We start from the raw sequence: 17792 nt of genomic DNA, 5'->3' as shown, positions 1-17792 counted from the left end.
CTAATCATGAAAAGACTGAATGAGGCAAAAGAAAGCAGGGTAGCCAGCCAGCAAAGACAGGAAAGAGAATGCACTAAGCCTACAAGTAGTCATGCTGACTAATGAAATTAAAGCTCAGTGGTGAGATGTAGCTCCTTTGTCAACTGACCAAGATAGACTGAGCCCTTCAGCCAGCTTAAAACCACCATTTCATTCTGCTAATGATAATTACAGGTTATTAATTTCAGCAAATTTATCCCACATTTAAATAGGCACATTGGGGTGGTGTGGCCACAAACAGTCCCATCAGCCACATAACATTAAGTCTTTCACTGAAAGTAGTTTATTATCTGAGATGTATGTGGTCAGAGCTGTGGCATTCTATTTTTTAGGAAGAATCTGTAAATGGTCATCCAGCACATATGAGGTCACTCACACGTTCAGGCTTACTCCTGAGATTGGTCGAAATGCAAAGTTGGGAAGCATGTATCTGCATGAAAGAGAATGGCATATAAATTCTATCTCAACAGCAACAGCAATGAATGTTTTGATTTCCTAAGGAGAAAGCATAAATTTTCTTCCCAATTTATAATGGGAACTTTAAGTCTTGACAGAAATGTTCCCATAAAAATCCTCTCTCAACCCAAGAAATCTCACTACAAATTATTTTCCCTATTTCTTAGGAACTTAACTTTTACTGAAGTAGAATATAAACTTTTATTTACATATTTATTCTCTTTGATGCAAATAAGAATATTTCTATTCTAGAAATGTTTCATATCCAGGAAGTTGGGATATTCAAGGAGAGAGCAGTTGGTTTGTGGAACTCTGTAATTAGAGCTTGAGGTCACCACAATGAGTTTATTAGCAAAATCTCCACTCCACCAGAGGGCAGGCAGGGTTTCCTTCCTCTTGTTATCAGGCAGGCAGCATTTACTCAACACCTATTGTTTGCTTAGAGCTGGACTAAGGTCCATTTTCTCCCATATAATTTCATGCAGGCTCACTGCTTGACTTTTCTTTTTGGCCACCTGTATGTAATAATGCTGGAAGTGTGGACATTAGTCTATATATCCCTAGTATTTTTCCTTTTTATTCCAAATAGAAGTGGTTTGGGCTGTTAGGAAGCCACTGTAATAATCTAGAAACTATGCTAAATTCATCTTTTGGTTCATGCTTTGTGATTACCTAAAGTAACTTCTCTGGCCTATTTTCCCCCCCAAATTAGGAGATGTTGCTATTTTGAGAGGTAACCAAGGATCCGATCATGCTCACTTTGAACATGAAACACTAACTCTGCAATAAGACTCAAACTATAGAAATGTGAATTGAAAATTCTAAAGGATGGGCTGGGCCTCCTTGTTCTGTGTAGTGTTCAATAAGTAATTTGAAAAAGTCATGCAAGAGGCTGTACTGGTACACGAAGGAGCAAATGGCACCCTGACTGGGGTGCTGCGGCAGGTCCCGTCTGCCCCTGGACTGCAGAACGACTTGCATCATGGTGACAACCATTCTGTGTCTTACTCTGTGTTGGCTATCAAACATATGTAGTTTTAATTCTCATGAAAACTTGGTGAAGTAGGTGTTATTGATCCTTTCTTTTTAAACAAATGAAGCAAGGCTATGTAACTTGCACAAAGTTACCCAACTTTCAAGTGGCTAAGTCATGATCCAAACTCAGTTCTAACCGGCTTCCCCATCTCGGTGAGCTTCACCCTCCATGCAGCCAGTCCCTCAGGACAGCCTTTTCCTGGAGTGCCAACCCCATGGAGCCTCTTGTTTTTCTTTAACTGCTTGCTCCATATTTAGAGTCAAAAAGGTACACAGATTAAAAGAGCTGGTGAAAAATACTGTGAATTCAGGAAATCTAAAGTGAAAAAAAAAGAGAGCTTTTTTTGTGTGGATAGCTGCTATTTGATATATCTATGATTTTATCTTCAAATGGCCATTCTCTAAAGTATTCAAGTGTTTAGTCTGTCTTAATAATGGAAATAACTCATGTCGTGGTTTCTCAGTGTCAGCGCCACTGCCATTTGGACTGGACACGTGGTGGGGCTGTTCTGTGTGCTAGCAACAGGCTGGACAGTTAGCAATGCATCCTGTCTCTGCCCCACATGCCAGTAGTACTGTCTCAGTCACGGCAGTTGAAAATGTCTCTAAACCTTGCTGAATGTCTCCTGGGCAGCCGGTCACTGCCAAGTACTACTCTAGGCCAATTAAACTTCTTACTGAAGACATATTTAACAGAGACTCTAGGAGCATCATATGTTAAGGGGGAAAAGACCAGAACTCACTTTGCTGTTGAATGAAAATTTAAGTGCTTAATAATATTTGCATTTATTTTCATACATAATACAAAGCCTGTATGTTAATTCACACCAAAGTTGATTACTGCCTCCTTCTGCCTTCACTAATACAAAGGAAATGAATTTCTAAAAGATGAGGCTGGAAAAGTTCTTCCTCATTATGCCAGTGCTTTAACACATGGTTGGCAAAACCTTTCTTTCAATGTCTCTGTGATATTTTGCTGTGAGGACAGAGAGGACAAATCAAAACACTTGGGTTAAGCAAGCGGACTCACTGCTCCCCTCTATCGCACAGTATGCACACAGGCCTGACTGCTGTTCCTTTGCAGGGCTGCCCTAGCCGCCCTGTCAGGGACAGGAGAGAGGCAGAGTACCACAGCAGAAGAAGGAACTCTGGGCTTACAGATAAAATAAATACGCTCCCCTGTCCTGAGAACAGCTGCAATGTATGTACTAAGTCCTGAAGCTAAATGGCTTGGACGAGGTCACCCAGCCAGAGAAGAGGGCACAAGGTACTTGATCCAAGGCCTGTTTAATCCACGTGGCCATATACCTTCACTAACGAGGACAGAGACCATTCCACTCTGTCACAATTACAATGATAGGTGTTAATTTTCTAAGAGATTCGACAAGAATTCTTTTTCTGTTTGTATTTCAATTACATTGTATATGATCAATTTCAAGTACAAATGAATTGCAAGTGGAAAATTTTTGAGCGGAGCTGAGTTGTACTTGACATTTTGAGATCCCAGTAGCTGAGTAGCTCTCAGAAAGGTCAGATACAACTTGGTTGCTCTGCAAAATGCTAGGGGCAATTCAGTAGCAATTGAAAATTGAAAGGGAAATTATATTCTACCCTAAATCAGCAACATGGATGCTGAAAATCATCCTGGTTCTGTTAATTGTATGAGGGAGGAATAAGAAATTGTTCACTGATGTTCAAAAACTTCCCCCAATAGGCAATCATCTCTGCATGATTTATGGATATAGTTTTACTACCAATCTATCTACACTATGCAAAGTGTTCATTTTCTTTCCTTGTCTTAAATCAGTAATTCTGTCACTAGGGAGGGCTGTAAATTCACATTAATTCCCCTATATTCTTGAAGCTTGATGAACCTGGTCCTTTTCCATATTATAAGGAGAAAAAAGTGGGGAGAATATGGTATCTGAAAGCATGCTGACATCAAAAACTTTTCAATTAAGAAAATTAGTTATCTTTTTGTGGCTCTTAAAATTAGGCTTAGTATATCAGGCATGGAGTAAAAAAAACTGGAAACACATGTCATGATAAAATGGAACCATGGGCTCAGTTTTGCATTAGTAAGTTACATTTCTAGGGGCAGAGGTTGGTGGTGATGGTGGGAATAGATCTTCTCTTTAATACATTATGCTGTATGGAAGCCATTAGTTATATGTGAATATCCTAAAAGTTTGTCCCACTCTGTATGGAATCCCCTCTTCAATTTAGTAATACTTAAAATCCAGGATGGTTTAAGATGAAAAATTTAGGAATTTGTAGATTGATATACACTTTTTTACCATCCTCCACAGCGTTAATGAAGTTTCCTATTGTAGCCACGTTGATGTGCCTCTTGTCACTTTTACAATTTTTTTATCCTTTCATTCGTTCAATTAATATTCAACAAATATTCATATTTCTACTATGAATTCAGCACTGAGCTTGGCACCAAAGATATAGTAATGGGCAAAAACAGATGCAGGTCATCTTCTTCCTTCATGGATGTTATGCGTTGGAAGGAGGAAATAACATTAATGAATAATCCAGAAATAAATCTATCAATAAAGGAAATTTGTGTGCCACATGTACAGGAAGGGGAACCAGACTGATGTGGCCCCAGTCCCACATCATCCCCTTCCTAGTTGTAGCGCCGTGGGCAAGACGCTGAAACGCACTGGGCTGCACTTTCCTCACCTCTCGGATGAGGCTATTAGTGCCAACCATGTGGGACTGTTGCAGGAAAACCACTTATAATGACTGTTCTAGGGAGCAGACCCGGGCAACCTGTTGCTGGAACAGGGTATCCAACGCTCTCTCCACTAGCCCCCAAAAAGCTTCCTTAACTTCTGACTCTACCCGAATCCAGGAAGCACACACATTTTCTGTAATTTAAAGCTAGTTTATCAAAGTCATCATCTGCCCAGAAACTGAAGAAAGACAAAGTAGACTTGCTTTCCATTATTATCTATTGGGAATATACCACATACCAACTGTTGTGTTGGGGAGTTACTACTTATATCTCACTACAAGATTGCAACATAATCTCAGATGTATGAAGTTAGTTGCTTAAGGAAATGCCAGCTGAATCCGAATACTTTCTGCAAAACTGGATCTGGAAAACCCAGTTTCCCTCTTGTATCTTTCTTGTGTGTCTCCTTTAATCCCACATCATCACCACGCTCAGAACACTTCATTTCAGATACTTCTGTTGACTGAATCTGTGTTTTTTTTTCCTCCCACCAAGCAATTCTATGGCAGTAGTTGGGTGTCCTACAATTTAACTCAATGCAGTTCTGACACTGTCTACCTGGAGACAGTGTGAGATCCCACAGGTTAGGGGCTCAGCCCCACACAATTGTTGCCTGCCACTCTCCTCCAGATGCTGACTGCTGGCTGCAGATTCCGAGGTCACCTGAAGCTGCTGCCTGATTTGGCTATAAATCAGTGATCCCCACAACCCCCTTCTTAGGTTTGATTAATTTGTAGGGACCTCACAGAAACCAGGGGAACACTTGCTTACATTTACCAGTTTATTAAAGGATGAAGGAAAGGACGCAGATGAATGGTAAGATACTTAGGGTGAGGTCTGGGAGGGTCCCGGCCACAGGAACTTCTGCCCCGTGGAGCGGGGGTGCGTCACCCTCCTTCTGTGGATGCGTCTGCCAGCATGAAAGCTCTTGGACTCTGCTGCTGCCAGGATTTTGTGGAGGCTTCCTCACGCAGGCAACACTGATGGTCCATTGCATGTTCAGCCCTTACCACTTCTCAGGAGAATCAGGGGAAGGAGCAGCGCTGAAAATGCTAAGCTTCTAACCATGGTTGGTATTTTTGGGGACCAGTCCCTGTCCAGGAGCCACCCAGGAGCCCACCCAAAGTTCTTTATTAGAACAAACGACACTCCTGCTACCCAGGAAGTTATGAGTTTCAGGAGCTCTGTGCTAGGACCTAGAGGTAGACACTAACATATGTATTTTTTATTATCTAACAAAAGCCAACATGATTTTCCTCTCTTTCTGGTTTATTTTCCTAGTCTCCTTGCCAGTACTGCTTTGAGTTTCTGAAATCATAGGCTGGGACCCTGTACCCTGCCTTCTGCTATCCCCTACGCCACATCCTTCTCTTCTGGCTCTGTTGACATACTCTGGATGTGCCAACATTCTGCTTCCACTTCTGTGCTCTGGCAAGAACTGGGGCAAATTAATGTTCTTCTAATTGAATGGATAGCTTTCTGGGAAATGGTGGCAATTCTATTTAATTGATCCACCTAAGTTAGGGGAAAAAACAAAGGAAGGATGTGACGAAAGGCTTTTACGCTGTGAAATGCAAACTACATCAAGAAAGAATTAGCTGATGAAGCAATGTTTCCCTAATGTGGGGACAAAATGATCAACAATCAATAACACAAATGGGAGAGGCAAACAAGTCTATCCCAGTGAAAGAGAAAAGCAAGAGAGACTAAACGGAAAGGGACTTTGGTGACCTCATTTATAGTTCAGTTTTTGCTAGTGACTGGGAATGTGAGGCAAATAATAATGCTGGTTTTTATATACTTAAGAGCAAAAAAATGAAAACAAAAAAACCACACATTATAACACTGGTTCTTGTCTGATCACAACACAAATGTGAGAAGAAATTAACATTGCATAATTGAATTTGAAAGGTTTCTTAGAAATGTTGAAGGGTGTCAGGCCAGGATGAGTAGGTGAGATAAGCAGCCTTTAAAATTTCTTAGAAATTCAACATTTCTAAGATTCTTTACAATTTCTGTGTGTGTGTATTTATATACATATATATGATAAATTGTACCACTGTTATGTAGGAATTTACATAATTAGTACATGGAAAAACTATCATTTGGTACTCAATAAATCTTTATGTAACTAATAAATATATGAATGAAGAGGAGAACCATCTCAGTTCTCTTATTTAACATGGGGACTGGTTCAAAGTTGAAGGCAGTCATTGCCCTTAATTCCTTCTCCAAGAAATGAGGGACTCAACTATAAAACTCTTAGAAAAAAATATAGGCAAAAATCTCTTGGACATAAACATGAACAACTTCTTCATGAACATATATCTCCCCAGGCAAGGGAAACAAAAGCCAAAATGAACAAGTGGGACTATATCAAGCTGAAAAGCTTCTGTACAGCAAAGGAAACCACCAATAGAACAAAAAGGCATCCTACAGCATGGGAGAATATATTCGTAAATGACAGATCCAATAAAAGGTTGATATCCAAAATATATAAAGAGCTCATGCACCTCAACAAACAGAAAGCAAATAATCCAATTAAAAAATGGTCAGAGGAGCTGAACAGACAGTTCTCCAAAGAAGAAATTCAGATGGCCAACAGACACATGAAAAGATGCTCCATATCACTAGTCATAAGAGAAATGCAAATTAAAACCACAATGAGATATTACCTCACACCAGTAAGGATCGTCACCATCCAAAAGACAAGCAACAACAAATGCTGGCGAGGATGTGGAGAAAGGGGAACCCTCCTACACTGCTGGTGGGAATGTAAATTGGTTCAACCATTGTGGAAAGCAGTATGGAGGTTCCTCAAAAAGCTCAAAATAGAAATACCATTTAACTCAGGAATTCCACTCCTAAGAATTTACCCTAAAAATGCAGCAGCCCAGTTTGAAAAAGACATATGCACCCCTATGTTTATCGCAGCACTGTTTACAATAGCCAAGAAATGGAAGCAACCTAAGTGTCCATCAGTAGATGAATGGATAAAGAAGAGGTGGTACATATACACAATGGAATATTATTCAGCCATAAGAAGAAAACAAATCCTACCATTTGCAACAACATGGATGGAGCTAGAGGGTATTATGCTCAGTGAAATGAGCCAGGTGGAGAAAGACAAGTATCAAATGATTTCACTCATCTGTGGAGTGTAAGAACAAAGCAAAAACTGAAGGAACAAAACAGCAGCAGACTCACAGAACCCGAGTAGACTAACAGTTACCAAGGGAAAGGGACTGGGGAGGATGGGTGGGAAGGGGGGGATAAGGGAGGGGAAGAAAGAAAGGTGGCATTATGATTAGCATGTATAATAGGGGGGCACAGGGAGGGCTGTACAACACAAGAGAAGACAAGTAGTGACTCTACAGCATCTTACTATGCTGATGGACAGTGACTGTAATGAGGTTTGTTGGGGGGAGTTGGTGAAGGGGGAGCCTAGTAAATATAATGTTCCTCATGTAATTGTAGATTAATGATACCAAAAAAAAAAAAGAAATGAGGGACTCATCCACGATGGAAGTTTATTCTTTAGAGAAACTGAACAGAAGCAGTTCTGGCCATGGCACATGAGGTGCAGTGGCTGGCAGAAGTTAGACACTGGACCAAACACAGGGAGAACAGTTTAAGATGTGAAATCTAAACTGTGTGGCTTCCCAGTGCTCTGCCCACACTCTGATCACAGAGTGCTGACAAACAGATATGTGCATAGAGATAAGAGTTAATGGGATTTTATTCTAAGAAAATTGGAAATCATAGGAGAATAGATCTATATAAACTAACATTTTGGGGTAATATAATGAAAAGGCTGATTTCCTCACCATTACCCTGCAAAGCAGTCCACAAGTTAACAAGTAGAGCTTCCTTTCAGGTTTTCAGGGCTTCCTTCTTAGACAAGAAAGCACAGCTAAGGAATAGCCAGACATCTGATGGAGGTACTGAGTCTTCCAGACAGGACAACAAACCACAAAGACAATAGAGACAATATGAAAACTGAAGAAAAATAAAAATCACAGAAACTTAAAACTCAAATAACAGCAAAATGCAATAAAACAATAACAAAGATAGTGAATTACATTGCCCCCACCAACAGCAAAGAAAGATTAAAAAATAGTATAAAAAAGAACAAACGGAGAGCAAGAAAAGAGCTCGTGGAAAATAAGAATATGACAGCAAATAGAAAGATAAGAAGATAAAGTGGTAAAAGTGGAATAACACAACATGGGAGCCTCTACTCGTGGTCCTGAGAACTTGCTAAGGATTTGAATATGATGTACTTCTTCAAAATTCTAGAATATAACTAAATTCCTATATTGAGCTACATCTATCTCCTTCCTTTAAGACATACTTATTGGGTGTAGCAACCTTGTCCAAGAGCTACTAATACCCTAGAGGTCCTATGGCAGACAATCTGAGAATTTCTAATTGCAGTTTATTCCTTGCCTAATAACCTGGAAAATTGTTCTGGTTGACATTTTATTTTAGCTGAAACATTTATTAAGTTGTTTTAGTTTCCTAATTCTTAATGGTTTCTTAAACATTATCAGCAGATCACTGTTAAGTAAGAATATTGGATGCTGATAATTGCATGTACTCACTAAATTTTCTTATACAACTCTCTCAGTACATTCTGCTTAAGCAATAGAATGATTTCTTGTGAACAACATATTCAGCACAGATGAGTAACTGTATTCCTTTGTTTGGGTGGATTTGTGGTTTATATCCAAGTGTTCTGTTTGGGTCCTTGGCTTAGACTAATTGAATGTATAATCTATTGCCTCTCAGCTTTAGTTATCATCCAAACATTTTGTTCAGAAATCACTAATAAAGTATCACATTGTACTCTATTTATTTGCATATCTGTCACCTAGGAATTCCTCAAGGATGTAGACATTGTTTTATTCCATATTCTTATTCCCTAGGATGGTATCTTAGCCCAAAAAGCCTCTCAGCACATGTACATGCAATAAAAGTCATCCTAGACTCCAGGGACTCCCAGAGTGTACCAAACTAAGCCCAGCATTCAGGAGTGTTAGGGGGTAACACTAGGGTCAGTATGTCCTGCTGGGGCTATAGACCCTACACAGCTCTAGGGACTTGTTAGTTTTTTATTTAGATTCAACTGAGAATGAGAATGAAGAATTGAGGTCTAAAGTGAGGTAGACATTCCATGACTCAGATGACATGAATCTTAATTATTGGGGTGAGGTGCAATTATCAGAGGAATTGGGGTTGCATATCTGAGGTTCTAGTAGTCAACGTTTAGGTTTTAAAAGCTATCTTAAGTGGAAACAGAGGCAAAAAGTAAAGTACCTACCTCTTTTCTTGAGTTACACAACACTCATAGAGTTGAGCTTCCCTCTATGAAGTGTCAAACAACTTCTACACACATGCTACAGTTTCATGTCATTTGGATGGTTTGTCAAAATTATCCTTCTTAATGAAGAATTAAAAACAGAAGCCTATCCATTATTCTTAGTTTTATTATTATTATTCATTGTGTTTCTAAATTTAAAAAGGGACAATACAACTCCCTTATGACTTGGTATTTTTTACCTTGGGGTTTTAGGACTTACCAAGAAAGAGAACAATCCTTCCCACTCCAAACACACACATATACAAAACAGCAGCAACTACAAAAAAAGCGTTACCTTGAGCTATGTAAGGTGTGGTTTCTTCTCTCAGAGGGATATTTGTAGGCCGAGGTGTGGGGGCAGGAGGTCTGTTTATAATGAAAGAACGGCTTCCAGTTTTTTTCTTGATACTCATATTGGCCAGTATCATGTCATATTCACTGTCATCAACCTCAGCAAAAGTGTATGGATCTTCCTCCTCATCTTGCTCCTTTTCATCCTTCTTTTCTTCTCCTTTGGATTCAACTGTTGTTTCCTGTCTTGCACTGGGATCACAACAACTTTGACTTCTTCCCATTTGGCCTTCCAACATTTTCCCTGCTTATGGAATATTTAGATGGTGGTTACTCTCCTATTAAAGGCAGTATTATTGGTATTCATATGTCCTTGCTTGAAGCTCCCTCCAAATAATTTATATGTTGTCCCATAAATTTCAAAAAGAGAAAAGTGAACCAGTAATTGACTAACATAACCTCCCACTGTTTGTAATTGTTAACATTAAGAAAAAACACTTTATTTAAGACACGATTTCTTTGAAACCTATATATAAGCATATAAACATTTCCCACATAGTTTATGAATGATTTCGTATCAGAAAATTAAGATATAAAACTGAGCTTCAAATTCTAAATGCTTTGAAAACTTTTATTTTCAAGCATAATGCTGTCAGATTTTTTTTTTGTTGTTGTTGAAGTCATTTTAACTTTCATAGGGTTTGCACTGGGGATTCTGCTTAAAATTCTATTTCTCTTAAAATACAAGGGGGAATAGCCCAAAGCACCATTACTTACTTGGTTTCTTACAGTTAGTCTCATTGTGGCTATGACAAACTGACCTTCAAAAATGCAACTCTTAATTTCTACAAGCCAGCATGAACCTGATTCTTAGATTAAAGGACACTGAAAGTAGGATTCATGACAAAACATGGCTTGAAGATTATTAATTCATATGAAAAGAATAAACAGTTGCTTATGGTTTTCATACTCAGTAAATTGTTACATCTTTTTATAGAATGTATTAAAATATTTTAGTTATTAAAACAGTTATTTAAAAGACCAAGATATCATATACTTTGGTTAATGAGTAAGTTGAAAAGAATTTTGATGGGTCTCTACCAAGCCAATGAGAATTTTTTTTAATTTGCCCTATGGAAAAAAAAAAAATTGCCCTTTGACAAATGTTTACTTAAGGAATTAACAAAAATAAAATAAATGTAAAGGAATTCAGTTATCGACTGAAAAATCATTGCTTTTCTGTTTTCTGAGAGATTCATGCATGTCAACTAAGGGAGAATTATTTTTTCTCTTTACTAAGAATCTAACCAAAAAAGAATTAGATAACTTAGGGATATATTTTAGGAGAAACCTTAGGAGCCACAGAGAAAGACAAGTTATAGAGCAGAATAAAAGGGTATTACTATTAGAAGACTCAGCAGTCGTTTTGTAGGCATATGAGGAGAAACGAAGATCATTTCCCAAAAGTATGAATTCCTACATGCTTAGCACTAACTTTAAAACACCGTGACTTGCTTTTTCCCCTCTGAATAATATGGTACTGAGATTTTGACTTCATGACTTCTGCTTCACTGACAGCATACCAGGTAAGACCAGAGTAAGTGTGTGGGAAACACTTTTACAGGTTTCATTTTTAGCAGAATATGTCAACTATTTTACTTTCATCGACTGATTTCCTGAACTGTTAACTCTTTTGGCTCCTCCACCCACCTTCCCTTTCCAACTTTCTGAAGTTGGCCTTGCACTAGAAATAATACACTTTCCTTTTTATTTCCTAGTGCATCTGATTATACTTTCCATGTTAGGGTGGGACCTGAGGTTTCTTAATTCAGGTCGTACATTAGTAAATATGTTTTTAAATAAACCACTCCTATAACTCCAATTCTTGAAATAACTGGGGCAAAGTGTGTAACAAAGAGAAGAATCCTAAAAGCTCAGCAAACCTGTTCATAGGAGTATTTGACACATTCTAATTATAGGCTCTGTAGTCTTGGGTCTGAGTCAAAGAGGGGTCCTAGTGATTGTTGCCTTGAAAGTTTGTTGTGAAGATAAAGAGAGACAATATGTCCTTAATAAACTGAAAAGTATTCTATAGTGTTCAATTTATTGTTTTCTCCAATGAATATGTCCATAAATCCATCATGGGGAATTTGATGCTCAGGGTATTGATGAGGTGACCTCTCTGAAAACAGTAACTTGAAAGCATATGGAAGCTATTCTTAGAAGACAATTTCTGAAGGTACAAAGTCTCTGGCCAAAAATAAGCAGTAGCTTCCAATCTTACTTTCAAAGATACCTTAATTGAAGTATTTTAAGAAAAAATATTGGCATTTTATTTTCCATTTACCTTTAATATACCTATGAGAAGATGAAGTTAAAAGTAACACTGCATAAGTTTCTTTAAAAATTAAACATAACTGCCATGTGACCCAGCAATTGCACTCCTGGGCATTTATTCCAGGGAAACAAAGGGTTTTGTTCACAAAAACCTGTATACGAATATTTGTAGCAGCTTTATTCATGGTACCCCAAAGTAGAAACCACCCAAATATCCTTCAACAGGTGAATGACTGAATGAAGTGTGGTTTTATTTTACCCACAGTTTTTTTTTTCACACTTGCATTGCAACAAAAGGAATACTATTGATACAACAGCCTGAATGAATCTCCAGAGGACTATGTGGAATGAAAACAGTGAATCACAAAAGGTTGGGTGCTGTACGAGTCCAATTACATAACATTCTTTGGATGGACAAAAGTTATAGAAAGAGAGAACAGGTTTGTATTTGCCAGAGGTTAAGAAAGCGAGTGGGTGTAGCTATAAGAGTGAGGCAGGGCAGGGACATGGGACAAGCATGATGATGAATTTTTCCTGCCTGTGATGAAAAGTGCCGAGATATAAACAGCATAGTAAGAACAGGAGGTACTCCATCTTAAGGCTAAGATTCCATTTTAAAAGGCAGGGAGTTAGGAGGTAAGATTCCTATCGTACCTTTTGGTGGAATTAGTCAACAACTGGCCCTGTCTTAAGGCAGGGCAAGCAGTCATAAATGACATGTTTTCACTGCTTGAGGGAGGATAACCGCTATCTTAGAGAAGAACAGGATAAATAAATTCCTTGTGTTAAGTTTACCTTAGAGAACATCTAGAAGACTGACTGTGGATAGTAATGTAATGTCTTTCACGGGAGATGGACATCATGAGACCACAGGTCAAGCCTACGCCCCACCCCTGGCACCCTTTACCCCATTCTTGAACCCTTAAATGACGCGAATCCCAAGCTTTTCAGTGAGCCTCCTCTCTGAGGCTGCCTGCACTCCCCCCTTTCTCCACGTGTGCACTTTGCCTTAAAGCCTTCTTGCTGCTCATAAAAAAAAAAGTCACACTGCATATAAATAGTCACACTGCATATACTTTTGTTTTCTAAACACAAGGAGTGGGTTTTTGTTATATTTTTTCTTTTTATACTTGGTATTTTCAGAAAATGTATCAGCCAACATACTTCAGACCTTAGATATCTGTGAGTACTATCTGTAGAGTGGTTTTAGACCTCCTAACCAAAAGACCATATATAGAAATTTACATTTGGAAAATACAATTTTATATTAGCTTCAAGAGAGTTAACCTGATACAAGACTTTGCCTTCTTAACAATTAGTTTTAGTAATTATGTACAATTATTCAAAAATGAGAAAAGTATAACAGAATTTTGTCAGTATTCTACAATCTATGTTCCTCCCTGCCCCTCACTATTGATACACCTATTTCACTGATCTATCTTGATGGTCTATAACAGATTGAAACGTAGTTACTAGTCAATAAATGTTGCTGAAAGAGTGAATGAATCATTAGGTTTCTCCATACTTCCCATTAAGCAGTACTTTCTATCTCTAAATACAGGGCATAACCTTAGTAATGGTTTATGTTGATGAACCCTCATAGAGACTGTGCCTTCGAGGACAAAATGCTAAATTTCATGGCTTCAAAATTCACATTTTTGAAGCAGTATTTATATACTTTCTAGCCTTCTAGGACTCAGAAACTAAAGTGTAGTGATGAGTGGGATTTTGATAATAGATACCTCTTTTACCTTTCTTATTAAATTTTCCTTGTAAAAGCTTTTTATGACTTAAGAGAGTAAATATGAAATAGTGACCAATAAAGTGGATGACAATTAGTGACTATGACTGTAAGTGGGTATCTAGATAAGCCCATATGGAAGCTCCTTTTGATGCTTTCTGCCCTTCACCTCCCACCCTCACCTGATTAAGTTTCTATATCCGGAACAAATGTGATCACAGCCATTTAACTGGTCTTCCTCTTTAGCAATATATGGAGTATTCTTCGCCAGTAGCTACCAACTTAATAAAGTGCCCAGGGTCATTTTCAAATCTGTAAAACATTAGCCTCTCCCTCTTGCCAGAATATAAGAGTATTTTTTAAAAGCAAAATTGTCATTTGCTTTTCCATATGATGCTTGAGGTTCTTTTGATGTGAAGAACAACAGATTTCTTCAAATTTTTTTTCTTTACTTACTTAAAGCTGTAATAAGATTTTGTCCAGAAGCAAGGAAGAAAAGAAGGAAAGGAGGGAAGGAATGAGAGAAAGAAGAGTTAGTTGGCATCTCTTGCCTTATTTCCTACGCCCTAGTTGTTAAGGAATGGGAGGAAGTTGCTCTTGGTTTTAAAAACTGATTTTCTCTGCAAAGATTTGCCACTGCGCTATATGCTACATAAGCATGTCAAAGCATTTTTTTTTTTCCTGTTGGTGTTTTAACTTTAAACTTACCTTGTAACATGAAGTGAGGTTTTTCCAATTGGAAGGCAGCAGTTCCAGGTCGGGGCAGGGGCAGAGGCGGTCTGCTTATGATTGGCTCTTGCGAATTATTTTCTGGATTGTCTCCAGGAATGAACACATATAAGTCATCATCATACTCATTCTCAGAACTCCCACTGCCAACCTCTGGTAGGCTGGGGCTGGCCTCCGTGACCGATTCCTTCTCTTTTTCTTCCTTTGCCATTTCACTTTCCTCAGCTCCCATGCTCTGCCTGTGTGCCTGCCTGCTTTCTTGATGAAGTGCAGGGCTCTGCATGGCTGTTTATGATGAAGATTGTATGATTTCATTTAAACACACCATCTGGAGGCATTTCATATGTTGTAATTTCATACAGAAACTATAGTACTGCTAATAAAACTTTCATGATCTGATATAGCAGAAAGCCAATAAATGCCTAATTTTGGTGAATAGTCAGTCTTAGGCTTTTAAAATGTTTACCAAATCAACAGTTAAACTCCATTATATCTTGCTGCCTCACTTATGACACACTCATACATATAATGATTCTCAGAGTTACTGTTTGAGAAGATTCAAATATATGTGAACTGCACTACTGCTTTTTTGGTAGAAAACTGTATAACTGACCTAATAGGTAATAAGTAAGTGATGGAAAAAGTAAAGACAAAGAAAAATAAATGCTAACTTGCTGGCTAATAATGCAATTAAAATAAGTCTGTGAATCTTATTTAGTTACTATTTAAATTTATATTTATCATTAGATGAAATTATAATTCTTGAGACTATTACTTGAGAAAAGTGTTAATGTCTTTTGAAGGGGAAGGCATCCAAATCACCAACAGTAGATAAAGCTCACTTCTGAGTTCCAAGCCTTTCTGAGGCTCAGTTCTCTCACCTATAAAATGTATTCCATCCTGAAATGTAACCAAATGATTCAAATTTCCTTCATTCTAAGAATTATCATTGCATTATTTGTTTTTATACCATACTCAATAAATGCCTTCTAGCCACTCAGGAAGAAAATAGGAAAAAGGTATTATAGTACGATAATTTTAAATCTTAAAAAAATTTTGCTTCCATTTTCTTTACAAAAATTATCCTTTAAATAAAGAAATTAAATAAAATAAAAAATTTAAGTTTAAATAAAAATTTTAAATGAACTTTGGAATCTTTATATTGGAGGGATTATGCGAATTGTTTTCATTGTCAATACAACAGAAAACAAATTAGTTGTGTATCAGAGTATCTGTTGCTGAACTAAAATATAGCTAAAGAAGCCAAACAGCAGAATATAGAGGGAAAGGAATTCTTTTTTAAATCGAAGAGCTACACTGTAGAAATTTTTCAGCAATGGAAGAAAAATTGGTCATGTGGAAAAATCATGCCCATAATGGTACTCCATATTTCTGCATGGATTTTATTTTATTTTTTTTCTTCTTTCATGGGAGAAAGATATAGCTGCCAGTTGTAGAATTGCAAACCAAGATTCTTTAATTACTAGTCTGGGCAGAGCAGACCATCTTTCATTCCTTCACAGATATTTGCACAGATTTCATTCATTTTTCTACCTCTGACACCAAACACCGAGCCTGAGATAAAGCAGTCTCTAGAAATGTTGATGAAGTAGATGATGGAGTGACTGCTAAGAAATTACTGCTCAGGATAGCAGAGGGACTTCATGATTTCTCTCTGTGCAAACTGATCATCAAACTAGAATTACATTCATGTTATAGAAGATTACTAGTAGCTGCCCTTCATGCTTTATGGTATATGCTGTCTAAGCAACAGAGTCTCCTTGGTCCCTGTCTGATATGCATATGCCTTGAATCCCATCCCGGACAGTCAGATATAGTGGGTTTTAGCAAGTTTCATAGCAATGGTGATACCATGGAAATCTACAGACTTAGCATGACCTGTGCTTCACCCTTTATCCCATAAAAGAGCCTGAAGCTTGCGTCACACAGAATTTCATTTATGAGACAGTTCTAGGTCCAAACTGTAGAAATAGCTGATGTAATGTTTTCTTATTATAGGCAATTCTTCTGAGGATTAAATGTCATAAAGAATATATGGTCATTATCAATAATGGCCTTTATCATCACATTTATTATCATTAGGAGTGACAATAAAATGTATAACTTTAAAACAGTGCATTAATTCATCAACATTAATATTCAGCATTGCTTTGTGTTCTGCAATTATGTTTGAAGGAGTTTACTGGTTTTGCTAAAGTATGTTAATTAAGACATTGTATTTAATTTTATTTAATTTGCAGGTCAGCCTATCATTTGAAAAACTGGTCAATAATGTTTGGTTGACCATCAACTGTGCACTGTTAAAAGTGCAAATGTCTGAGGCAAGAATATGCTTGATGTGTGAGATGCCATTGTGTCTGTGAACAAGCAAAAGAATGGCAGGGATAGGACCAAAAAACTATTTAGAACCTTTTAGGTCATGATGAGGATTATAAGTATGATGGGAAGGTACTGCAGAATTCGGAGCAGAAGAATGATTCATTCCTTCATGAAGCATGGAGCACTAGGGTAAGCAACCATGGATGGTGCTACTGCAGGGCTTCTTAACAGCAATACTGCTGACATTTTGGACCAGATAATCCTGTGTTGTATGGGGCATGGCCTGTGCATGGTAGAATATTTAGCAGCATTTCTGGTGTCTCTTTCCACTAAATGCCAGTTGCAAACCTCCCTTCTCAAGTCATGACAATAAAAAAATCTCCATTCATTGACAAATACCCTCTGTTGGGGACAGAAAATAGCCCTCCATTGAGAACTGTGCTTTGCCTAACCAAGGCGAGGGGTGATGGCAATCTGGATCAGGACCAATCACAACGAAAGGGTGAGGAAAGGCTGAATGCTGGCTCTATTTTGAAGGTAGAGTCAACAGTATTAACTGACAAGTTGGAATAGAGTGGGAGAGGAAGTTAAAAAGCTGAAGGTGACTCCAGGGTTTCTGGACTAAACTGAACAAGGAAGGAGTGTTCCCTTACTGAGATGGGGAAGTCAAGAGGTGGAGCAGGTTTGGGAGTGGCAGGAATTAAGGTTTTCAGATT

At 38.0% G+C, this 17792-nt stretch overlaps 1 protein-coding gene across 9 annotated transcripts in view; it reads right to left on the bottom strand.

Moving 5' to 3' along the window:
- BANK1 (B cell scaffold protein with ankyrin repeats 1) overlaps nucleotides 1–17792 on the bottom strand; it is a 303826-nt gene that overhangs the window by 34801 nt on the left and 251233 nt on the right. For all 9 annotated transcript variants that reach the window (XR_008997811.1, XR_008997812.1, XM_036879201.2 and 6 more), the window contains exons 9-10: nucleotides 14716–15021; nucleotides 9934–10233 (exon numbers count right to left, since the gene is read on the bottom strand). Coding sequence is in view for 7 of the 9 variants with exons in the window: in XM_036879201.2 (XP_036735096.2) it covers nucleotides 9934–10233; nucleotides 14716–15021 (606 nt within the window). In the remaining 2 variants the exon portion in view is untranslated. The remainder of the gene's footprint in view (nucleotides 1–9933; nucleotides 10234–14715; nucleotides 15022–17792) is intronic.

Source organism: Manis pentadactyla, chromosome 5 (genome assembly GCF_030020395.1).
Source record: "Manis pentadactyla isolate mManPen7 chromosome 5, mManPen7.hap1, whole genome shotgun sequence".
Taxonomy (NCBI): Eukaryota; Metazoa; Chordata; class Mammalia; order Pholidota; family Manidae; genus Manis; species Manis pentadactyla.
The sequence above is the reverse complement of the archived record's forward strand: the minus strand, read 5'-3'. Positions and strand labels throughout refer to the sequence as shown.